This window comes from Macaca thibetana, chromosome 7 (assembly GCF_024542745.1).
Source record: "Macaca thibetana thibetana isolate TM-01 chromosome 7, ASM2454274v1, whole genome shotgun sequence".
In the NCBI taxonomy this organism is placed as follows: domain Eukaryota; kingdom Metazoa; phylum Chordata; class Mammalia; order Primates; family Cercopithecidae; genus Macaca; species Macaca thibetana.
In genome coordinates this window covers 71,902,751-71,929,098 of record NC_065584.1, presented here as the reverse complement: position 1 = coordinate 71,929,098, position 26,348 = coordinate 71,902,751, and the positions used below count along the sequence as shown (strand labels likewise).

General features: G+C 38.2%; 1 protein-coding gene and 1 pseudogene across 1 annotated transcript in view; both read left to right on the top strand.

The window, feature by feature from the left end:
* BRMS1L (BRMS1 like transcriptional repressor) overlaps window positions 1–16,362 on the top strand; it is a 261,816-nt gene extending 245,454 nt beyond the window's left edge. Inside the window, exons 6-11 of the mRNA XM_050798127.1 lie at window positions 6,165–6,261; window positions 7,438–7,521; window positions 8,501–8,565; window positions 9,738–9,777; window positions 12,257–12,383; window positions 14,734–16,362. Coding sequence (XP_050654084.1) covers window positions 6,165–6,261; window positions 7,438–7,521; window positions 8,501–8,565; window positions 9,738–9,777; window positions 12,257–12,383; window positions 14,734–14,851 — 531 coding nt within the window. The 3' untranslated portion in view covers window positions 14,852–16,362. The remainder of the gene's footprint in view (window positions 1–6,164; window positions 6,262–7,437; window positions 7,522–8,500; window positions 8,566–9,737; window positions 9,778–12,256; window positions 12,384–14,733) is intronic.
* An 8,674-nt stretch (window positions 16,363–25,036) lies between these two features.
* On the top strand, window positions 25,037–25,885 carry LOC126959158 (RNA-binding protein EWS-like; annotated as a pseudogene).
* Window positions 25,886–26,348: the final 463 nt, after the last annotated feature.

The window sequence follows — 26,348 nt, the reverse complement described above, 5'->3', positions numbered from 1 at the left end:
GCCTCCTGAGTAGCTGAGATTATAGGTGCCTGCACTACGCCTGGCTTATTTTTTCCTTTTTTATAGTAGAGACTGGGTTTCACCATGTTGGCCAGGCTGGTCTTGAACTCCTGACCTCAAATGATCTGCCAGCCTCAGCCTCCCAAAGTGCTGGGAGTACGGGCGTGAGCCACTGTACCTGGCCCGTCCTACCCATATTCAAGAAAGAGTATTAGTCTCTACCATTTGAAGTTAGGAGTATCAAAGGATTACTTGACATGTTTTAAAACCACCACATCTTTCCTGTCTGAAAACATCTTCACTCTCACACTTAAGAGTATGATATTCTAGATAGAAATCATGTTTCCTCAGAATTTTGAAGGCATTGTTCCATTATCTTCTAGCTTCCAGCATTGCTTTTGTAAAGTCTCTTACCATTTTGATTCCTGATCCTTTGTACATGACCTGTTTTCTTCCTGAATACGTTTAGGATCTTCTCTTTATTCTCATCTGGGTATTGTGGGATTGTGAGATGATGTGCTTTGATGTGGTCTTTTTTTTGTTCATTGTGCTGGATACCCAAAGGAGCTTTTGATTTTATGTATTTATTTGAATTTTTTTTTAAGAGACAGAGTCTTGTTCTATTGCCCAGGCTTGAGTACAGTGGTGCAGTCACAGCTCATTGCAGCCTCCAACTCCTGGGCTCAAGCAATCCTCCTGCCTTAGTTTCCTGAGTAGCTGGCCCATGCTGCCATGCTTAGCTAATTTTAAAAAATATTTTGTAGAGATGGGGTCTCACGATGTTGCCTAAGCAGGTCTCAAACTCCTGGGCTCAAGTGATCCTCCTGCCTCAGCATCCCAAAGTGCTGGAATATAGGGGTGTGCCATCATGCCTGGCAAGATGAACTTTTTAATAAAAAAACTCATATTTTTAGTTCTGGGAAATTTCTTATGTATTATTTAATATTTTCTTTTAGCTTTCATTTTATAAATTTAATTCTTTTTTTTTTTTTTTTTTTTGAGACGGAGTCTCGCTCTGCCGCCCAGGCTGGAGTGCAATGGCCGGATCTCAGCTCACTGCAAGCTCCGCCTCCCGGGTTCACGCCATTCTCCTGCCTCAGCCTCCCGAGTAGCTGGGACTACAGGCGCCCACCACCGCGCCCGGCTAGTTTTTTGTATTTTTTAGTAGAGACGGGGTTTCACCGTGTTAGCCAGGATGGTCTCGATCTCCTGACCTCGTGATCCGCCCGTCTCGGCCTCCCAAAGTGCTGGGATTACAGGCTTGAGCCACCGCGCCTGGCTATAAATTTAATTCTTTAGTCCATTTACTTTTATGTGTAAATTATGTATAATGTAAAGCAAAACCTATTCAGGATATAGGTAAACTCATTTTTCTTATTTTTTGAGACAGAGTCTCGCTGTGTCACCCAGGCTGGAGTGCAGTGGCGTGATCTCAGCTTCCTGCAACCTCCGCCTTCTGGGCTCAAGCGATTCTAGTGCCTCAGCCTCCTGAACAGCTGGGATTACAGGTGTCTACCACCATGTCTGGATAATGTTTTTATATTTCTGGTAGAGACAACGAGGTTTCACCATGTTGGCCAGGCTGGTTTTGAACTCCTGACCTCAAGTAATCTGCCTGCCGCAGCCTCCCAAAGTGCTAGGATTACAGGCGTGAGCCACCGTGGCTGGCCTAAACTCTTTTTTCTGTTGTCATTTATTGATATCAGATTTCCAGATGATTTGAAAAGTCACCTTTGTCATTTCTCCATAGCCAGGGTCTGTTTCTGAGTTTTAAAATTCTGTTCTGCATTTTTTTATTCCAATGCAGTATGCTTTAAAAAAAAAAAAAAAAACTATTGTAGCTTTTTAATGTGTCAGTCTCTGATAATATTAGCCCATGAAAATCTTCCAGGGCTGCAGTCCTGATAGAAGTTGAGAATTGTGACGCATGTAAGTCAGGGAACTGCCAAAGAGGAGTTAGTTCTGAATACAGGACCGTGTGAGGTGGGTACAATAATGGAAGCCTGGGGCCAGTTTCCTGGAGCTCTTTGAAGGTCTCCTGATGAGAAACAGCATCAGTGTCAGCCTGGGAAAGGGGTTATTAGTAAGTAGGATCAGTAAGTCTAGATGTGGAGACTAGAGGGATGTGGGATCTTGAAACTAAACCTATACTTATGAGTAGTAGTTTTTTTTGTTTTTTTGCTTTTTTTTTTTTTTGAGATCGAGTCTTGCTCTGTCTCCCAGGCTGGAGTGCAGTGGTGCGATCTCAGCTCACTGCAAGCTCCGCCTCCCAGGTTCATGCCATTCTCCTGCCTCAGCCTCCCAAGTAGCTGGGACTACAGGCGCCTGCCACCACGCCTGGTTAATTTTTTGTATTTTTAGTAGAGATGGAGTTTCACCGTGTTAGCCAGGATGGCCTCAGTCTCCTGACCTTGTGATCCACCCACCTTGGCCTCCCAAAGTGCTGGGATTACTGGTGCGAGCCACCGCGCCCGGCCGAGTAGAATTTTTTTAAAAACCAAAATAACTGCAGGGCACTGTGGCTCACGCCTGTAATCCCAGCACTTTGGGAGGCTGAGGCGGGCGGATCACGAGGTCAGGAGATTGAGACCATCCTGGCTAACATGGTGAAACCCCGTCTCTACTAAAAATACAAAAAATTAGCCGGGTGTGGTGGCCGGCGCCTGTAGTCCAGCTACTCGGCAGACTGAGGCAGGAAGATGACCTGAACCCGGGAGGCGGAGCTTGCAGTAAGCCAAGATCGTGCCACTGCACTCCAGCCTGGGAGACAGAGGGAGACTTCCTATCAGAAAACAACAACAACAACAACAACAACAACAAACCCAAAATAACTATTGAACATAGAAACCTTCACTGTTGAACAAAATAAAAGAAGACACAAACAAATGGAAGAACATTCCATGCTTATGGATAGGAAGAATCAGTATTGTGAAAATGGCCATACTGCCCAAGGTAATTTATAGATTCAGTGTCATCCCCATCAAGCTACCAATGACTTTCTTCGCAGAATTGGAAAAACTACTTTAAAGTTCATATGGATCCAAAAAAGAGCCTGCATTGCCAAGACAATCCTAAGCAAAAAGAACAAAGCTGGAGGCATCATGCTACCTGACTTCAAACTATACTACAAGCCTACAGTAACCCAAACAGCATGGTACTGGTACCAAAACAGAGATACAGACTAATGGAACAGAATAGAGCCCTTGGAAATAATACCACACATCTACAATCATCTAATCTTTGACAAACCTGACAAAAACAAGCATTGGGGAAAGGATTCCCTATTTAATAAATGGTGTTGGGAAAACTGGCTAGCCATATGTAGAAAACTGAAACTGGATCCCTTCCTTACACCTTATACAAAAATTAACTCAAGATGGATCAAAGACTTAAACATAAGACCTAAAACCATAAAAACCCTAGAAGAAAACCTAGGAAATACCATTCAGGACATAGGCATGGGCAAGGACTTCATTACTAAAATACCAAAAGCAATGGCAACAAAAGCCAAAACTGACAAATGGGATCTAATTAAACTAAAGAGCTTCTGCACAGCAAAAGAAACTACTGTCAGAGTGAACAGGCAACCTACAGAATGGGAGAAAATTTTTGCAATCTACCCATCTGACAAAGGGCTAATATCCGGAATCTACAAAGAACTTAAACAAATTTACAAGAAAAAATTTACAACCCCATCAAAAAGTGGGTAAAGGATATGAACAGACACTTCTAAAAAGAAGACATTTTTGCAGTCAACAGGCACATGAAAAAATGCTCATCATCACTGGCCATCAGAGAAATGCAAATCAAAACCACAGTGAGATACCGTCTCACACCAGTTGGAATGGCGATCATTAAAAAGTCAGGAAACAACAGGTGCTGGAGAGGATGTGGAGAAATAGGAACACTTTTACACTGTTGGTGGGAATGTAAACTAGTTCAACCATTGTGGAACACAGTGTGGCGATTCCTTAAGGATCTAGAACTAGAATTACCATTTGACCCAGCCATCCCATTATTGGGTATATACCCAAAGGATTATAAATCATGCTGCTATAAAGACACATGCACACGTATGTTTATTGCGGCACTGTTCACAATAGCAAAGACTTGGAACTAACCCAAATGTCCATCAATGATAGACTGGATTAAGAAAACGAAATGTGGCACATATACACCATGGAATACTATACAGCCATAAAAAAGAATGAGTTCATGTCCTTTGTAGGGACATGGATGAAGCTCGAAACCATCATTCTGAGCAAACTATCACAAGGACAGAAGACCAAACACTGCATGTTCTCACTCACAGGTGGGAATTGAACAATGAGAACACTTGGACACAGGGTGGGGAACATCACACACTGGGCCTGTCGTGGAGTGGGGGGATGGGGGAAGGATAGCATTAGGAGAAATACCTAATGTAAATGACGAGTTAATGGGTACAGCACACCAACAAGGCACGTGTATACATACGTAACAAAGCTGTACGTTGTGCACATGTACCCTAGAACTTAAAGTGTATATATATAAAAAAACCTCCACAGTCACCAAAGCAAGAGAGTTTTCCCCCTTCTTTTCTTGGTATCTTCTAGCTGTTCCATTAGGGCTTCATTTTCCCTTCAGGGGAGCTTTTTGAGGGTCTTGAGAAGCTAGAGAAAAGGGAGAAAACTTTCCAAGAAAAAGAAAGAGAAATAAGAATGAGAATGGATTCATGGCAGTTCTGCTTTAAAGTATACTTCTGGTATGTTTAGAGATGCTTTCAATGCTTCAAACATTTCAGTTTCATTGTGGCTTTTTAAAAAATAATAAAGAATGATTAGTGGATTTTTAAAAGAATTTCTACTTGGCCTAATTTGTCAATAGGAAGAAAAGAGAATACTCCAATTAAATGTTCATATTCTTAAAAGCAAAAGGCTTATCACTCCAGCTCTGCATTTAGAGTCATCTTTGGTTGGGGAGATTGGATCTATTTATAGCTGCTACCATGGTCTTGTGGAGGGGGACTGCACTCCCTTTTTCTCTGATATTTTCCAAGTCTTGTAGCAGAATATAGATAAGGCTGGAATATTTCATAAGGCTTTACCAAAGGCAAGGGAACAAGCAGAAGGAAGTAAGTACAGAGAACAGCATGCAATGAAACCATGTTTGATGTGAAATCTAGTTTTAGTTTTCAGCGTTGCTTTCTCCTTAGCTCCTGGCTTGCCTCAAATTCATACAAGCCATCTTTTCCCTGACACTCAGGAAACCCTTCAAGCATGTCTAGTTTCTAAATTTCAAACTCAAGAGAGAGGGCTTCCTGATTGACACCAGGAATACAGCCTACATGGGTGTGGCCTGTGTTTTCTACATATAGTCATATCCAACTATATCCCAATAGCTTCCACAAGACAGTCACATCTAGCTATATCCAATCATCTGATATCCTTCACTAGAGATAAACATGTGGCTATAGGTTTTTTATGTAATCTTTATATATTACATACATTTTATGGCTTTCTAAATTAGGGCTACAGCATTATATAATTAAAAACATGGACTAGAGCTAGTAGACCTGGGTTCTAGTCTATTTGCCAGTCTTGTCTGTTTTAGCGATTCAGTCTGTCTATAATTTTGTGGAGAGATTTGGATATGATTAGTCTGTAATTTTATAATTTAGACTATAATTGAATTATTTTAAATAATTATAAAATTTGTACTTAAATCTTTCTCTTTGCCTATTTTAATATGATGCTGAGATATTAGTGAGGCATAATGACCCAATTATTATTCCTTTGAGAAAATATCCATTTTATAATTATGTACTTTATAGGATAAGTTTTCCATTATGGTGACAGATGGGACCTACTTATGTTTAAAAGGGGCCATAGGGGTTTGCTATGAGTTTTTTTTTAAGTAAATATTTACCTCTAAATGTACCTTACCATAATTTAGATGTTCTTATACAGAATGTAATTGCATGTAGTTAAATCTATGCATAGATTCTATGTTTTCTAGTTTTATTTCTTTCATGTATTTGACATTTCTTCTTTAAATTTTTTAATTGAATTGAAAAAGCAAACAAAAGCATCATATATTAAAGTGCTTTAAGTTATTTGGTACTCTTAATTAAAATACACCAAGTTTTTTCCTTCTACTTAAGTATAATCTGTTTTTCTCCCCAGAGCGAAAAGCTGTTGCTATATGATACAGTCCAGAGTGAACTAGAGGAGAAGATAAGAAGGCTTGAAGAGGATAGGCACAGCATTGATATTACCTCAGGTAAGGAGAATGATATGATTGTGATGTTTGAGTGGCACCAAACCTTTGGTTTACTGTAGTGTCTCATCATATCTTAGTCTTCTAATACTAATATTATGTAAATGAAATGTCCCAGGAAAGAAGAAAAGGGGAAGAGCTCTAAAGAATTTCATGTGATGGTGATTATATTGTTATTGTAATTTGAATTCACACTTTAGAAAGATGTATAAAATGGAGCACATGACAAGGGACGAAACAGAAGTATGACAGGAACCTACTGGCAGAATAGTGTCAGGGCTGGATGTGGTGCTGCACATCTACATCTATAGTCCCAGCTATGCAGGAGACTGAGGTGGAAGCATCGTTTGATCCCAGGAGTTCGGGATTGCAGTGAGCCACGATGGCACCACTGCACTCCAGACTCTCCCAAAAAACAAAAAAAAGAATAGTATTGGAAGTTAGCTGCAGTATATATTTTCCCCTGAAAGTCTTAAAAGACTGTCATGTGGAAGAAGGAATGAAAACCTTTTTGACATCATACAAGGTAGGACAAACTGATAGAAGTTATAGGGAGATAGACTTTTGTTTCAGAAAAAGGATAACTTATTAATGATTAGATCAGTCAAGTGTGAATTTGGCTTTTTCAGGGTATTACAGAAAGGTTTTCTGCATTGAGTGGAAGGTCTACTAGGTTATCCTACAGTTCTTGAGTAGATATTACTTTATCTGTTACAAAGTTTACTTCTCTTTGGGGTAGGCATGGGATGTCAGATAAGCTGAGCCTAGTGCCAGTGCTCCCTCACCTACTAGTCTGGTGACCATGGACAGTTACTTCACTTTTCTAAATCAATCTCCTTGTCTGTAAAAGGAAAATAGTAATAATACCTACCTCAGTGGTAGCTTTGAGGATTAGGTGAGACAATGCATGTAATATAAATTTTACAAAGTGCATGACAGTATGGTAATCGGTTCTTAGTCATTAAGTGCCAAATTGATTTTTGCTTTAATAAAGGCAGAGGAAAACTTAAACACGTAGCACTCATGAAATTATGTACAGCTTAATGTATATATACCCAACTGCCAATGAAGTTTTGTACATTTTTACATGTGACTAAATAGCCACCGTAAAATTATAGTCTTTTTTTCTCCTTCGTTCACCAGAAACCCACTAATACTTAATCTTTATTTACCTGCCAGAGCTGTGGAATGATGAACTTCAGTCAAGAAAAAAGAGGAAGGATCCTTTCAGTCCTGACAAAAAGAAGCCAGTTGTTGTTTCAGATATCCTTTTCCAAATTTTCTGTTTCTTTTTTTCTTGATATATGTTTTTCCATTGTGCATGCCTTTATAACTTTTATTTGTAAACATTGACTTTATTTGCATGATCCTGTAATAAGCAAAAGATGATTTATTTATAAAATGACTGAAGACAGAAGATATAGTATATACTTTAAGTCAAGGGAGGTGGGAGAGGACAAGAAATTCAATCATGATCTCAACTTTGAAAATTAATGTGACTTGCTGTTCACCAAGGGCTTTGATGTGAAATAGCCATTTAGTATACGGTATGATTGTTTAATTCTCATGTACTTTTTTGTCTTTTTGAGACAGGGTCTCACTGTGCCACCCAGGCTGGAGTGCAGTGGCACAATCATGGCTCACCTTAGCTTCAACCTCTCGGGCTCAGGTGCTCCTCCCACCTTAGCCTCCTGAGTAGCTGGGACTACAGGCGCGTGCCACTCCGCCTGGCTAATTTTTGTATTTTTTGTAGAGATGGGGTTTTGCCATGTTGCCCAAACTGGTCTCAAACTCCTGGGCCCAAGCCCGCATTGGCCTTCCAAAGTGCTAGGATTACAGGCACGAGCCACTGCGCCTAGCTTCGTGTACTTTTTAAAAACATTTTTAAATGTTTCCGAAATTGGAGTATAAATTAATATGTATATTCAGTTTTGGCATTCCCTATGGTACCATCCCTCTACCCCCATCTTTTCCCCTCCACCTTAAAAACCAGTGATTAGGTTAGTGATATATATTACAATCAATGATATCATGGAATTAAGGGCATGTAGTTATGACATCAGAAGTACTAGACTGTATTTATGCTGGTACTAAGTGGTTTGAAGAATAATTTGAAGTTAGAATTTAGGATGCCAAAGCATTATGCCCATAAATCATTGTTCCATTTGCTGAAACATAGTACTTTGGAAATATAATTCAAAGTGTGTTATTCTTACAGCTAAATTGACCTTGACTATTCAACGTCCCTATATAGTTTATATGCTACAAGATCTTGATATTCTTGAAGACTGGACAACAATTAGGAAGGTATGATTAAAGAGCAGTGGAACACGAGTGTATTTTCATAGTCTTTTTAAGATGCTATGTTTTTTTATTAGTACATCAAAATATGATTATTGTAAATATGCTTTGCTTTTGCAACATTTTTCTAAGGCAATTTAATACTATTACAGATAACAGTGAACTACAAGGATATTTTAAGGGTTAGAGTCAGCAGTTTGTATTTTTTCTGTTATAATATAACTAATAATTTATGAAAAAGCCCAAAAAACATTTATTTAGTTTGCCCAAAAAGAATAACATCACCATCCGTGCCTAGTCCTTTAGCTGGTTCTGGCTTATAGAAAACACTTGATAAATATTTGTTGAACAAAAGAACATTTGAACCCTTATGTGTCTTGCATCCTATCATTAAACATTCAAGAATTATAGTCTTTTCTGTTCTTGCCTAAAAGTGGAGGCTTGTTTTCCATATTATAGTTTTTCATTTTTGTAAATTTCTTAGTTGAGAGTTAGAGATTATTTCAGGTATTAAAAACATCTCTAGGAGAAATTGTTATCCCTCATATTCTTTTTTTTTTTTTTTTTTTTTTTTTTTTTTTTTTTTTTTTTTTTTTTTTTTTTTTTTTTTTTTTTTTTTTTTTTTTTTTTTTTTTTTTTTTTTTTTTTTTTTTTTTTTTTTTTTTTTTTTTTTTTTTTTTTTTTTTTTTTTTTTTTTTTTTTTTGAGACGGAGTCTGGCTCTGTCGCCCAGGCTGGAGTGCAGTGGCCGGATCTCAGCTCACTGCAAGCTCCGCCTCCCTGGTTCACGCCATTCTCCTGGCTCAGCCTCCCGAGTAGCTGGGACTACAGGCGCCCGCCACCTCGCCCGGCTAGTTTTTTTTGTATTTTAGTAGAGACGGGGTTTCACCGTGTTAGCCAGGATGGTCTCGATCTCCTGACCTCGTGATCCGCCCGTCTCGGCCTCCCAAAGTGCTGGGATTACAGGCTTGAGCCACCGCGCCCGGCCATCCCTCATATTCTTTATGGTCTTAGACATTAAAAATTTATTAGAGCAGCTAATGGTTATACTTTACTGTCTTTGTTCTGGAGTTAATCAGTAGTATTGTATATATTAAATGGACACCAAAATATATTTTCAGTCTGAACTCAGACTTCTTTCTTCCTTTTTTTTTTTTTTTTTTTTTTTTTTTTCATTAAGGCAATGGCTACATTGGGGCCACACAGAGTGAAAACGGAACGTAAGTCATTTAGTCTGAGTTGAGAAATACTCTCTTTGGAGACTTGTTGAATCAAGGTTGTTAAATCATCTACATACTAAAGAACTCTCCCATCAGTGGTTTTATTTCATCAGTGAACACCGTACCTGAAATTATGAGGAATTCTTCTGGAGTCATTGTTTCATGTAAAAGTTTCAAAATTTCTGAATGTGGTATAATTCTTTCAGCGTTTAGCTACATTCTTATTGCTAATACTGGATCAGTAACTCAAAAAGTATTTATGCGGTGTTTTTTATGGGCTCTGTCATTCTGTAGCGGAAGTATTTGGAATTTGTGGGTTGGCTTCAGAGATTCTGTGAATCCTCTGAAATTATGTGCAAAACTCTGCATGTGCATTTTCTGAGGAGAGAGATCAGAATGCTGACATTTACACATTCTGATATGCCTTAGTAAAATTCATATCAAGTTACACTTCCTTGATTTTTTTTTTTTTAAGTCTAAAATCACTGCCAAAATGTGATTGACATTAGTGTTTAGGATAAGTTTCTCCATTTCTGCCTTCTTTCACTATAGGTGAGATTTCCTAATCCTTCTAAGGACAATGAAGCTAGATTGAAAAGAAAAACATATTTGAAATACTTAGGAAAGGAATTTCTGGTCACATTTAAACAGCTTAAGTCATCTGTAAGAGACCAATTTCTGTTTTAGGCTGGGCATGGTGGCTCTTGCCTAGTGTGATCCCAGCACTTTGGGAGGCCAAGGCAGAAGGATCACTTGAGCCCAGGAGTTTGAGACCTGCCTGGGCAAGATGATGAGACCCTATCTCTACAAAAAATACAAAAATTAGCCAGGCTTGGCGGTGTGTACTTGTAGTCTCAGCTACTTGGGAGGCTGAAGTGGGAGGATCACTTGAGCCCTGGAGGTCGAGGCTCCAGTGAGCCATGATCACACCACTACACTGGGCAACAGAGCAAGATTCCATCTCTAAGAAAAAAAAATTCCATTTTATTTTTAACCCAGTGATTCCTTTAAACTTTGTATTATGTGAGGACATTGCAGCAGTATTTGCCCTGGGGAATTAACTGCCAGAGCAGCTGCCTAGACCTGTAGAGCAGTGGTTCTTAACATTTTTGGGTAATAGATTCCTTTTGAGAATCTCATTATCATAGTTGAGTGTGTCTCCCTCCCACTCTTGTTATCTTCAGCATTGTATCCTATTAGTTTTACTTACAGCACTTCACTCAATTTGTCTTTTTTTTTTTTTTTTTTTTTGAGACAGAGTCTCGCTCTGTCGCCCAGGCTGGAGTGCAGTGGCGCGGTCTCGGCTCACTGCAAGCTCCGCCTCCCGGATTCCCGCCATTCTCCTGCCTCAGCCTCCCGAGTAGCTGGGACTACAGGCGCCCGCCACCTCTCTTGGCTAATTTTTTGTATTTTTAGTAGAGACGGGGTTTCACCGTGTTAGCCAGGAGGGTCTCGATCTCCTGACCTCGTGATCCACTCACCTCGGCCTCCCAAAGTGCTGGGATTACAGGCGTGAGCCACCATGCCCGGCCTCAATTTGTACTTTTTAATTTTGTCTATCTCCTAACTGGATTGTAAGCTCCACAAAGGCTAGAACCATCTCTCTTTTGGTCACAGCTTTTTCCCCAGCATACTTCCTTGTGTATAGGAAGTGTTCAGACAACATTTGTTAAATGAAAGAATATACCAGATGGTATTTTAAGCCCTGAGGATACAATGGTAAAAAAAAAAAAAAAAAAAAAGATGGACCTCCTGAAGCCTCTTTAGGGGAGGTGGAATCATATATATGTAGATAAACAGTTAAGAAAATAGTTACAGATTATAGTAATTACTCTAAAAGAACTGCGCAGTTGAGATAACAATTAGCTGAGAAGTGGGTAGAGTAGTTAGGGAAGCCCTCTCAGGAGCTAACATTTGAATGACTTCATGGTATGCTTTTGACACTGTGTTTCCATAAAAAAGATGATTTTTCCTGTATGAGTTATCTGACTAATGCCAGATGATTTCTGGAATTTAAAAATAGAAGTTGTACTTAGGACATTTCCTTTTTAGAATTAAAAGCCTGGGGAACACTTGGAACATGTATTAAACTCTGCTTCTTTTGATATATCAGATGCCTGCAGGGTAAAGAATAAGTATAATTTTCAATTGAAATATGGCAATTTATATTTTATATACTACTTAAAATTAGCACTAATAATTGATAACATACCTGCCTCCCCTTCTGGTACTTGATTAATCAATTGATGATTTATTGTTCATTGTTTAGCTTTGTTTAGTAGTTATATTAAAAACTTAATGATTATGTAAAAGAATGTAAGGAATAAATCTTTTTATTACATTTTAGGTTTGTTATTTAAGAAATATTTTTAGTCCTTTTTTACATATGCATGGATTGATATTAATTCTTAATATTCGGACCCTTTGTTCTTCTGACAGTGTTTTATTAATATAACGGTTTTTGAACTGATCCCTTTAGCACCTGTGAAACTGGAAAAACATCTGCACAGTGCTAGATCTGAAGAGGGAAGACTGTATTATGATGGTGAATGGTATATACGTGGACAAACAATATGTATAGATAAAAAAGATGAATGTCCTACAAGGTAAAAAAGCCTTTATTATTTCAGTGTTGCTCAGTATTGTCATTTACAACATTGTTGTCAATGAAAGATTTCCTGCCTCCATAGTGTACCTATATCATTAGTTGCTTGTGGATCCTTTTTTTTCACTTGACATATGGCTTACATCATGTGTGGACTGCAGTGTTAATATGTATGAACCAGACTTCATATTAAGTTTATGAACACAAACTTTAATGCAAGGGGAAATGTTGAAATTATTTAGCCAGGTAGCTGATCCTGTTTCTTAATTCTTCTAGTAGATGAATTGTTAGGATTGTGCTATAATGACCCTTAAACCAGACTATTATGAATTTTTGGTGGAACTAGTAATCTTTAACTTTTTTGGATGTGTTAGAGTATTTTAGATAAAAAGAATTTGTATCAATTAGAGTAGGAAATAAATGGAAAATTAATAAAACCCTTAAGATTAATAGTAATTAAAGTATAACCTAGGGCTGGGTGCTGTGGCTCACACCTGTAATCCTAGCAATTTGGGAAGACGAGGCAGGAGGATTGCATGAGGCCAGGAGTTCAAGACTAGCTTGGACAACTTGGCAAGACCCTGTTTCTACAAAAAATAAAAAAAATTAGCCAGATATGGCAGTGTGTGCTTATAGTCCTAGCTGCTTGGGCAGGAGGATCGCTTGAGCCCAAGGGTTTGAGGCTCTTGGCCTCATTTCACCACACCACTGTATTCCACGCTGGGCAACAGAGTGAGACCTTGTCTCTCTAACAATAACAACAACAATGAAGTGTAACTTGAAAACTGCCTTTTAAAAGTCCTAATAATATGTCTAGGCTTAAATAAAGTTTATAAAACTATTTATATAGCCTTCTAAGTTTTATGTGGTTGTGACCTTTTGAAAATATTAATGTTCATCATCTTTCATTCTCCAGTGATGTAGGATATAATTCTCAGAGTAGTACCTTCTGTGGTAACAAAATGTGGTTTTGTAGGTATCAGTGGTAAATAAAACAACTTGAGTTTAGTCTACAGTACACATTTTCCAAATACAGTGGTTTTAATTGTAAGATTATAATTTTGTCTTTAAATTTTTAGGACATTGTGTATAATAGCTTTTCTCATAGAAGCTCATTGAACTAACTACTAGTTTATATATGATACTCCTGGATTCTTCTATTTATTTTATTGTTTTTGAGATATTTTACCACTACTTAGCATAAGAGTTGTTTAAAAAGAGATGAGGCCAGGTAGAATAGCTCTTTCCTGTAGTAATTCCATTACTTGGGAAGGCCAAGGCAGGAGAATCACTTGAGCCACGGTGTTTGAGACCAGCCCTAGCTGGTCTTTTTGTAGAGAACCCCGTCTCTATAAAGTAAAAAAATTATTCGGGTGTGGTGGCAGGTACCCTTAGTCCCAACTACTCAGGCTGAGGTGAGAAGATCACTTGAGCCTGGGAGGTTGAACCCTGATTGTGGCATTTCAACTTGGGTGACAGAGAGACCCAGTCTCAAAAAAAAAAAATTCCTATTCACTCTTTAAAAAATAAATAATTAGGCCGGGTGCAGTGGCTCACACCTGTAATCCCAACACTTTGGGAAGCCGAGGAAGGTGGATCACGAGGTTGGGAGTTCAAGACCAGCCTGGCCAGTATTGTGAAACCCCATCTCTATTGAAAATACAAAAATTAGCTGGGCATGATGGCATGTGCCTGTAGTCCCAGCTACTTGGGAGGTTGAGGCAGGAGAATCACTTGAACCTGGGAGGTGGAGGTTGCAGTGAGCTGAGATTGCGCCACTGCACTCCAGTCTGGGCGACAGAATGAGACTCTGTCTCAAAATAAATAAATAAAAAATAAATAATTTAAAAAAAGAATAAAATATACATCTATTTCAAGAAGTAGATCTTTTTATGTAAAGATTAGTAGTGTAAAAAAAAAACTGGTATAAAAGTACTGTAGATGGTTTGATATTGGGAATTAGAGATTAGTATTTGAAAGATTTTCTGAAGCCAGGGCTGACATGAGTTACAAGTATGATACCAGATAAGTAGTGCTTTTAACTCCAGTTTTGTTTTGTTTTTTTAAGAGGTGGGGTGGGGATGGAGTAGGAAGAACGTGCTTTTAATAGTGCTAATAGTAAATTTTACCAACTCTATTAAGAAAAGAAGGATGATCTACTAAGTATTGCTGAATGTGATATTTTTGGCAGCATGCCTGCTGATATGCAGCATTCTGGTAAACGACAATTATATACCAGAGTCTACTGTTGTAGGCCACTTTATTTTGGTTTTATATAGGTAATAATCTAAAATGAATTGAGGAGATATATTGTAATTCATTCATTCATTCTTTCTTTTTTTTCTTTTTAGTGCTGTAATTACAACAATTAACCATGATGAAGTTTGGTTTAAGAGGCCTGATGGAAGCAAATCTAAGCTTTACATTTCACAGCTACAGAAAGGAAAATATTCAATTAAACATTCATAATCATGATTTAAGTGTTATCTAAATTTACCTTATTAGTGTTACCAAATGTAATGTGCCATGAGAGTAAAAAAAATGTATTCAATAACTTAATATTCTCACTGAATCATGAGAGAATGTGTATTTGTAGGTAGTACTCTAAGTAGATCTCATTGATATGTTATTAAAAGAAACAGTAATAAAAATTTTATCATGATCCTTACGTTGATTTGCCTCTTAGGTCTGATGACCAACAGATATACTGTATATGTTAGGGGTTTCTTTCTAAAGATTTTTCTTTGGTTTTTAAAAAAGTTATGCAAATTTGTTTTATCTTTAGTAAACTATGACTACATTTATCTGCAATTTTAAAAATTTTCCATATCTTTGTCATTCATTGTGTGTTTGTAAATAAGGTCTATAAAATGTTTCCTATAAATGGTGTGTACTAGTACATTAGTGTTAAATCAGAACTGAAATTTAAACATATATATATGAGTATATATATATGTATATATATGAGGATGTATATATGGCATCATCAGCTTATTTAGAACTGATGGCCGTACCTTACAATCTTGTTTTACCCAAAATTAAGCTATTGGGTTTGAAAGCTAAAAGGAGCACTTTTGTAGAATAGCAACTTTTCTTTTCCTCTTCCTTAATTGTATGGTGGGGCGATGACCTATTTTTACAAATTATACGTAATGAGTAAAATTAGCGTAAAGTGATCACATGCTTCTACCTGTATTTCTAGTGGCCCTTTAGAGGCAGGTATTTATACCTGGTATTTATGATGCAGTATATAAGTGGTGAACAATAACTGACAGTATTGTGCTTGCTGTACATGTCTGGTCTTTTGAAACAGATTTTAGTAAGCATTTTCCAGAGGTAAAACTGTGTCCTATTCTAATTTTATTCCTAGGGCAAAGTAGACAGGGATTATTTCCTTGAATCTGTTTCCAAATTAATATTTTTATCTTTGGTATTTCTACACTTTAAGGCCATTTGGTGCAATTTAGAAAGTGTTGGCCTCCCTTCCCTTAGCCACATTCAAAATTAACTTCCAAAACCTCAGGAACAGTACAAAGAATTAAAACCCTCAATATGGCAGCACAGCCAGCTGTAGTATATATTTAGGGTACACCAAATCGAGTATTCTTGGTGGTCTTGTGCACTTTAATTTCTGTTACAATAAGAGTTAAGAGGATGAGGAAGACATCTACTCATTAACACTTACTGCAGAAATATCTGTGTTATTCCGTTTGTTTTCTTATTATTTTACCTCTCCAAACATCTTCCTGTGCAGATCACTACTTCATAGTTACCAAATTTTAAAACACTTAACTTCTGAAATTCAGTGTCAGCAAAGTGATATTACATTGTTCTGTTTCTAACTAACATTAGCAAATGTACATAATGTCATAACCCAATAGTATTTGACAGTACTTATGTATACAATGTTTGATAAGCATTTTTAATAAGATTTGTATTTTTAAATTTAGTATATAATAAAAAGATGTGTTTGAGTGTGATTTGTAGTGTCTTGGATTACTTATGTGTATTTAGTTCTTTTTATAACCTATCCACTTCTAAGAAAGATTTGAATTGGTTTACGTTAATAGATATGGGGTGGCCTGGGTGCAGTGGCTCATACCTGTAATCCCAGCACTTTCTGTGGTATATTTAGATCTTCAAGACAGGTAAGTTATACTTAATTTTAAAATATATGCATATATATTGTATTTTGATTAAAAGGTACAGTGTAAGTTATGAAATTCTAAATAGAAAATCTTTGTTTTTTTATTTTTATTTTTATTTTTGGAGATGGAGTCTCACTCTGTCACCCAGGCTGGAGTGCAGTGGCACAATCTTGGCTCACTGCAACCTCCACCTCCCGGGCTCAAGCGATTCTCCTGCTTCAGCCTCCTGAGTAGCTGGGATTCCAGGTGCGTGCCACTGTGCCTAGCTAATTTGTGTATTTTTAGTAGAGACGGGGTTTCGCCATGTTGGCCAGGCTGGTCTCAAACTCCTGACCTCAGGTGATCCACATGCCTTGGCCTCCCAAAGTGCTGGGATTACAGGGGTGAGACACTGCACCTGGCCTAGAAAATCTTTATTTTAAAACTATGATTTAGTACATTTACTTTTAAAACTTTAGTATTTATATCATATGTAGTATTCTACCATAATATTAAAATTCAGAAAAGCATATGCTTATCTATGACTAAAATGCTATAAAATATATTTTGTTGTTGGCAGTTTGCTGTTAGATGTCTGGTCATAAAGTTTAATTTAGGAAAATTGTTAGAAACTCCAAAATGTGATGTAGTGGCTGCTGCTGCTCCTGTGTTTGTGATCAGCTTCTGTCTCAGGATCAATTTCTGGACCTTTATTGTCACAGCTCCTAGTTTTTCATGTTTGTTCCATCCCCTCCTGCTGTTTCCCAGTTTGTAAAAAGAGATACTGTCAAAGTATCACTAATGCAATTCTTCAACTAGTAATTATTGGCAATAGTAATGGCACACTCCTGATTTGTCCCCTTTATCACTGTTCGTATTGGTGGGCTGGACACTGAGTACTTTTTGCAGCCTTCTTCATGTAAAAGTTGTTCTGATGTATGCATTACTTGGAACACCAGTTGCAGAACCATGTATGCCTCATTAATAATTATTTAAAATGAAGAAAAACTTCCAAAGCTTCAGGAACAGTAGAAAGAATTGAAACCTTCAATATGGCAGCACAACTGGCTGGAATATATATATATATATATGTATGTATGTATGTATGTATGTTATTTTTTTTCCCCCATGACACAGCCTCAGGAGGTCCTGAGGACATGTGCCCCATATTTAGGGTACAACCAAATCACGTATTTTTGATGGTCTTGTGCACTTTAATTTCTGTTACAATAAGAGTTAAGAGAATGAGAAAAAATCTACTTAACACCTACAGGAGAAGTTAACTTTTTTTTTTTTTGTTTTTGGACCCAGTAAATCTGGTACAATAAAACTGAACTAAAATGAATTTCTCTTATAAGAAAATGAATGTAGGATAGGCTGGGCGCGGTGGCTCACACCTGTAATCCCAGCACTTTGGGAGGCCGAGGCTGGCGGATCACAAAGTTAAGAGATTGAGATCAGCTTGGCCAACATGGTGAAACCCCATCTCTACTAAAAATATAAAAATTAGCTGGGCATGGTGGCACACGCCTATAGTCCCAGCTACTTGGGAAGCTGAGGCAGGAGAATTGCTTGAACCTGGGAGGTGGGAGGTAATGAGCGGAGATCAGAGATCATGCCACTGCATTCCAGTCTGGTGACAGAGTGAGACTGTCTCCAAAAAAAAAAAAGGATGTAGGATGAATTAATACATTACTTAGGATTTATGTGGTTTCTTGCTAAATTGGAATGCAAACTATTTTAGTTGATAAAGATGAGGAAATATATTTTAAAAAGAACATGAATGCTCAGAATGGAGTTAGAGAAAATGAACGTTCCTTATGTTGTCTATAGATGAAGTACAGGAGTTGTGGCTGGTGTGTCAGTTAGGGCTTAACAGGGGTAGTTCCTCACTGGTCATCGTGGGCCAAAGTCGTCTTTCTATTTCATAGGTAGAGAAACTTTATATGATCTGTTATGGGATAAAATATATATATATACACACACACACACAATTTATTTTTTGACACGGGGTCTCACTCTATTGCCCAGGCTGGAGTGCAGCGGTGCGATCTTGGCTCACTGCAACCTCCGTCTCCTGGGTTCAAGCGATTCTCCTGCCTCAGCCTCCTGAGTAGCTGGGATTACAGATACATGCCACCATGCCCAGCTAATTTTTGTATTTTTCATAGAGACGGGGCTTCACCATGTTGGTCAGGCTGGTCTTGAACTCCTGACCTCATGATCTGCCTGCCGTAATCCCAAGTGCTGGGATTACAGGCCTAAGCCACCACACCCAGCCCAAAATTCATATATTGAAACTTTGCCCCCCAGTACCTCAGAATGTGACTATATTTGATGATAGGGACTTGAGAGAGGTGATGAAGTTAATCATGTCTTTGATCTTGGATTTCTAGCCTGCAGAACTGTGAAAAAATAAATTTCTGTTATTTAAGCCACCTGGTCTACGGTATTTTGTTATGGCAGCCCTAGCAAACTAATACATGCCCCAAAGTGACAATTCCGGAGATTAAGTTAGACTGGTCAATTTACAGCAGATTAAAGTGTACACCAAGTGTCAGTTTAATAATTTACATTGGGATTACATTGGGATTATTTACTGGGATTCCAGGTGTGAGCCACTGCACTCGGTCCAAAATTTATAGTCTGGATGTTCTAAAACTGTTGATTATCTTATGTTGCTAATCTTTCTGAAAAATATGTCTGTTTAGTGGTAGAAGGCTAAAATTTCTTTGCTGTTAAACTTGAAGCTAATTTGTTCCCTTTCAAGACACATTAAAGGAAGGTCAAGAGAAGAAGTTATGTAGTAACAGTCTTTAGAGTCTATTTTTTTTCTTCCTTTTCTGTTTTCCCATTTTTAATACAGGTTTGAGGTGGTGACCTTGCCAGAAGACTGTTGCATTCTTTTGAGAGAATTATCATAATTCTAGTTCAGAAGCCATGTGGTAGCATTTTATCTCTGCTAGTAAAGGTTACGGAATGATGTTCAACTGCTGAGAGAAAACCAGACCCTTAAGCAGAGGCTAAATGACATTGGCTGTTAGAAGGATGTTGAAGGAAATATCATATTTCATTTATTATTGAAGTATTTTGAAAATGGCATTATTAATAGCAGAGATAGTAAAGTGTTTAAACTTGTTTGAAGACAAATGCGTGATTTCAGTATATTATGTTTAAGTACATCTATGGTTAATTGCACTTATTAAGGAAGTTTTTTTTTTAAAGACTTCAGGTACTTTTTAGATGATTCATTGACTAGTAGTTTTTTATTTGGACCTTACACTCCATGGTGTTAACTTTTATTTTACAGATGTATTTATATAGGTACATATAATAACAGATTATCCACTACACAAGGGCCAACTTGCTTTGGGTCTTTCCTGCACACATTTGAGCTACACCGTCTCTCAGGCCTAAATGTTCTATTGGGCATCTCGGGTTTCTCATAAAGAGGGGAGCTCAAGGGTGTGCACTCACCCTTCCCTTCTTTTAGAGCTTTTCTTTCCCTCCTCCCCTGTGCACCTGCCCAGGAAAATTCTCAGTACAGGTCATGGCTCACGCCCACTCTGTGCAAGGCTGCCAAGGCAGGAGACTCAAGAAGGTGAGGCTGCTGCCTGCCTGGTGCCTTCTGTGACCTCTCCTGGGTCCCTGGATTTGCTTTTCTTGTACCTCCATTCTGAAGATTTTAAAAGATTCTGTAAGATTCTATGTTTTATATTGGTTGTTTTTCTGCCAGGTAAGTAGAAAAGGGTATAGCAGGCCTATTATTTACACTAAAGGAACATTACATGTATTCTCCTATACCTCTGATATGGTTTTGCTGTATGCCCACCCAAATCTCATCTTGAATTAATTTTCTTGTGTCATGGGAGGAACCTGGTGGGAAGTGATTGAATTATGGGGGAGGGTGTTTCCTACGCTATTCTCGTGATAGTGAATGAGTCTCACAAGATCTGATGGTTTTAAAAACGGGAGTTCCCCTGCACAAACTCTCTATTTTTGCCTGCTGCCATCCATGTAAGATGTGACTTGCTCCTCTTTGCCTTCCGCCATGATTGTGAGGCCTCCTCAGCCATGTGGAACTGTAAGTCCTTAAATCCCTTTTTCCTATATAAATTACCCTGCCTTGGTTATGTCTTTATCAGCAGCATGAAAATGAACTAATATAACTTCTCTTTTTCTTTCTTTTTAAATATACATTGTTGGTTGTTTTTTTTTTTCTTTTTTTTGTCTTTTTCCCCCATCACTGAATATTTCTAGTGCATGTTGATGATCTTTCCATAGAAGTTTCCAGAGATCTACTTTGTTCTTGTTAATGACCACATGGTATTTATTTTTATGGAATAACCACATAGAATTCTATGGTATGGAATGCCAACACAATACTAATGAACACTGAGGTTGCTGTTTTCCTTCCTTCCTTCGTCCCTCCTTCTCTTTCTTCCTTCTTATTAAACAAGGCTGCAGTGAACATTGTTGTACATATATCTTTGACGCTAGGAAGGAGTGTATTTGTAGCGTAAATTTCCAGTAGAATTGCTGGGTCAAAAAATGGTAGGAAAAATTTGTATTTTATTAGATATTGCCAAACTTTCCTGCAAACAAATTGTACCATTTACACTCCTACTAACAGTATATGATGATGCCTATTTCCCCTAATCATCAGAAACACTGGGTTAGTTAATTTCTAGGTCATTATTGAAGATCATTCTTCTACTTTCTCTTTGTTTTTCTCTGGGCTGCATGTTAGGCCGTCGTTCTACTCCTTTTAGAAGATTTCATTCACTCATTGGCTTCAGCTACCATTTAGATTCTAACAAATTCTAAATTTAAGCCTCTACCCTTACCCGAGTTATATATTCAAATTGCCCATTGGGCATTTCCATCTATTACTCTCTTAACACATTTACAACTTAATGTACAGAAAACCAAATATTATCTCCTCTGCACATTCCTCTCCCAGTCTGGAATGTAGTCTATTTGTGCTTCCACCCTTGATGCACACAACCACCCACCCAAATTCAGACCTTGGAGAGGTTGTGGCAGGTGGCTAAACTCATGAATTTTGGAGCCAGATTAGCTGGATGTGAACACTACCATTTATCAGCTGTATGACCTTGGGTAACTTCTTTTTTTTTTTTTTTTTTTTTGAGACGGAGTCTTGCTCTTGTTGCCCAGGCTGGAGTGCAATGGCACGATCTCGGCTCACTGCAACCTCCACCTCCCGGGTTCAAGTGATTCTCCTGCCTCAGCCTCCCAAGTAGCTGGGATTACAGGCTCGTGCCACCATGCCTGGCTAATTTTTGTATTTTTTGTAGAAACGGGGTTTCACCATGTTGTCCAGGTTGGTCTCAAACTCCTGACTTCAGGTGATCCACCTGCCTCAGCCTCCCAAAGTGCTGGAATTACAGGCACGAGCCACTGTACCCGATCAACCTTCGTTAACTTCTTAACCTTTTTGTGCCTCAATTTCCCCAGCTGAAAATGGAAATAATACTTCATAAGGTTGTGGTGAGGACTTAATGAATATATATCAAATGTGTAGAACAGGGCATATTACATGATAAATCCTATGTAAGGGCTATTTGTGAATTTTGACTCCTCACATCTATGGAATTAGCTAGTCCTGTAGATTCTAACTCTGAAACATTTCTAACTGAAAGCATTCTCTTTTCTCTATCCCCACTGGTGCTGCCCTAGTTCAAGCCTCTGGTATATTTTACTGAAATAATTGTGATGGCCTAACTCGGTCTCTCTCTTTTTATTTTATTTTCATTTTTCTCTTTATAGCAAATGTTACATTTCTAGAACCCAGAACTGATTTTTTTTTCCTCCCAGCTTTAAATCTTTTTTTTCAAATCTTTTGCTTACCCAGAACTTCAATTCAACTTTTTCCAGGAAATGCTTCTTCCCTGATCTGACCGTGTGGTTCCAATGAGAACAACCCTTTTTCTAATACTCCACAATTCTTGGTCCTAGTTGAGTGCACTAGGTGAACGTGTAACTCAGCCTGCCCCAATTAAAACCTTTCTCTTGGATCTCTTAAACTATAACTGCAGGGAAAAGTATCAGTCTCCATCTTATGTTGGAATTTTGACAATAAAGTTTGGAAATTATAGGCAATTACATTTCCTGCCCTGTGGAGACAGCTGAAGAGATGAGAGGTGGATGGGGAGTTTCCTGGCATTTAACCTCGTGCTATGAGCTGACTCATAGTCCATCTACACTCCAGTCTTCCTCGTGTTACATGGGTCTTCTAATAAGTTCCCCTTTTTCCAAATGATATTGAGCTGGATTTCACACCCTTGCAACATATGATGCATATGTAGAGCTTCATATTCTGTTGATATCCACTTTAAAAATCATAACAAACTTTTATTTTTTACAAATAAAAAAACTTTTATTTTTATTTTTATTTCACCACAAATTCAAGGAATTAAAAAAAGGTATTCATGGAATTACAAATACACGCATGAGAAAGAGAAAAGCAGTCTCTGACAAGTAGGAACTGCCTGACTCCCTGATAGGCCTTGGTGTTCTGTTGAACATAAACAATCTCACGGAACACCAACATCAAGGTCACTGTATGACCGTGAGGAAGTGGGGTCAACGCCCACCCCAACAACATCTTGTCTAAATATAGACAAAAATAAAGTCAGTCTGCAAACCACAAAAAACGTGATACATTCCCCTATTCTGGCTAATGTGAATGACTTCTGCTTCTTTACCAATTATAGCATTAGCCTCACTTCATTCTGCCTGCTTTATAAATAAAACTTATTAAGATACTAAATTATGGGATTGCCCCCATTTCCTGATAGCATTTTATGACAGAGCAAAGCCCACTTCCTCGAACCCTACCAAAAATCTCCCAATGAAAACCCAAATCCTGTAAGTCCCTTTTAACACCTTCTTACTCAGACATCCACAGTTCCCTCTGGTGTGGTTTCTCCCTCCCTGAAGTGAGCAAGAAACCCAACTTGTGCAACTACAGGTGTGTTCCTGGCAGCCTTTGGCTGGAAGGCATTGACACTTGACACATGGAACATTTAAAACAGTTTGCTGTAAGAGGTTTTCCCTCCAGCCCCCCCCCCGCCCCACCCCTCGTAGGTTTAGACTATGATACAAAGTACATTCTGGACACAGATCTGGGAACTTCCAGTATATAATTATAATGGCTGATAAAGAACAGGCTTTAATTTTCAATTACACATTATTGAAAGAATCACAAAAGACAAAAAGACAAGGTGAAAGGCATTTCCTGAAATGCATTTGTACTGCAATCTAAATTAGGTAATACTTTACTTCTAAATCCAGAAAATAATATTAATATTTCTACTATATTAACCAGGGACTATCACCTGGAAATCTAAAAGCTACAGTCCCAGTGCATTTTCATTAAAACCTGAAGGTGGCAGTAAATTCCTACAAGACTTAGGTGCCTAGGTTAGAATTTGTATTTTTCCTCCTAATTATTCAAAATGGTATAGTGAGACTTAGTTGTATTTAATCCTATTGCATACTAATTAAGAGATGTTTAGGAAGAAGATAAAGTTCTACACAAGGATTACATTGTTATTACTCTTTATTAGCTGAAAAGAATTCACCATGTAAAAGCCTTAGGGACATTGCAACTGATTATATGCTTTTGAGTTACTGTAGAAACAAAGTATGTAATTAAGCAAAAGGAAACATGAGAACTTGTAATACAGATCAAAGTGCTCTGAAGGGATGTGGCAGTAAATATAATCATCCATCAGTATCCTCAGGGGATTGGTTCCAGGATCCCTGCAAATACCAAAATCCACAGATGCTCAAGTTCCTTATATAACATGGTTATTTGCATATAACCTATGCACATCATCCTTTAATTCATCTCTAGATTACTTGTAATTCTCAATATGATGTTGTGTAAATACTTGTTATACTGTATTGTTTAGGAAATAATGACAAGAAAAAAAGGACCGTACATGTTCAGTACAGATGAAACTATTCATTTTTTTCTGAATATTTTCCATCAGTGGTTGGTTGACGTGAAACCCACAGATATGGAGGACTAACTACATAGTTTATATTTATCTATGAAATCAATAACCATGTTGTAGATTTTTGTCCCACATTTCTCCCAATTTTATCCTCAAAATTCTTAAAACAGAATTTTGTGTGGTTGTGTTTTTACCTAATTATCTACTATAATCAATTTAATCTCTATAATGTTATTAATCAGGGATGCCTTAACTAATAATTTAATATAGATAATTTACAAATACCAAATTAACAAATATTAATTCATACTGGAAAATGAGTTACTTTGTTGATCTTTTGTATAAAGATCTAGAACTAGAGTGTTTCATAGTTTCTTTTCTTAGAGAGTAAACATTATCATTGGTCCACTGAATTATATCCAAAGTTATAGTAATGTTTTAGTGACCTCAATATATAGGCATGAGATTATTAGAGCTTTGAAAATTGGGAAGCATAGGATTTCTATAATCTTTTAGATAAAAGTTAAATGGGAGCAAGAAGGAAACGGACGTTGAGAGAACGAGGAGGAAGGAGAGAAAATGGCATCAAAGGATTACAGTACCTATAGCCAAGCTGCAGTGCAGCAGGGCTACAGTGCTTACACTGCACAGACCACCCAGGCATATGGGCAACAAAGCTAGGAACCTATGGACAGCCCACTGATGTCAGCTATACCCAGGCTTGGACCACTGCAACCTATGGGCTATGCAACTTCTTATGGGCAGCCTCCCACTGGTTATACTACTCCAACTGCCCCCTGGGCACACAGCCAGTCTGCCCAGGGGTGTGGCACTGGTGCTTATGATACCACCACTGCTACAGTCACCACCACCCAAGCCTCCACACCGCTCAGTCTGCATATGGCACTCAGCCTGCTTACCCAGCCTATGGGCAGCAGCCAGCAGGCACTGTACCTACAAGACTGTAGGATGGTAACAAGCCCATTGAGACTAGTCAACCTCAATCTAGCACAGGGGTTTACAACCAGCCCGGCCTAGGATATGTACAGAGTAACTACAGTTATTCCCATGTACCTGGGAGCTACCCCATGCAGCCAGTCACTGCACCTCCATCCTACCCTCCTACCAGCTATTCCTCTACATAGCCGACTAGTTATGATCAGAGCAGTTACTCTCAGCAGAATACCTCTGGGCAACCGAGCAGCTATGGACAGCAGAGTAACTATGGTCAACAAAGCAGTTATGGGCAGCAGCCTCCCACTAGTTACCTACCCCAAACTGGATCCTACAGCCAGGCTTCTACACTGGAGGAGACTTCTGCGTCAGGTTTTGAACGACTGATGAGTAAGTGCTCACCAGGTGGGGAGGAGCTCAGTATAAAGCTGGTATAAAGGCTTAGAGGTATGTGGGAGTTGGGATGAGTTTGGGGAGCAGCAAATTGCCTAGAGTGCAGGAAGGAAATGGTGAGAGATGAGAGTGAAATAAAAGTTGCTAGAATTGTGAAGGGGCTGTCTTCGTTGTACGGAGTGAACTAGGTGAATCTGGATTATTGTATATGTGTTGCTGAATAGTCTTGGTGATAGTTTTCTCCCTTTGTTGATGTTGAAGCTGATAGTGATTGAAAAGATTTAGTTTGTTAAACTTAGTTAATAAATTAAACTTTTTTTTATTTTTTCAGAACAATTCGAACTGGTTTTTTTTTTTTTTTTTTTTTTTTTTAAAGGAACAGGATCTCACTCTGTCACCTAGGCTGGAGTGCAGTGGCATGATCATAGCTCGGTTGCAGCCTCTAAATCCTGGGCTTAAGCAAGTCTCCTGCCTTTGCCTCCTGAGTAGCTGGGACTACAGATGGGT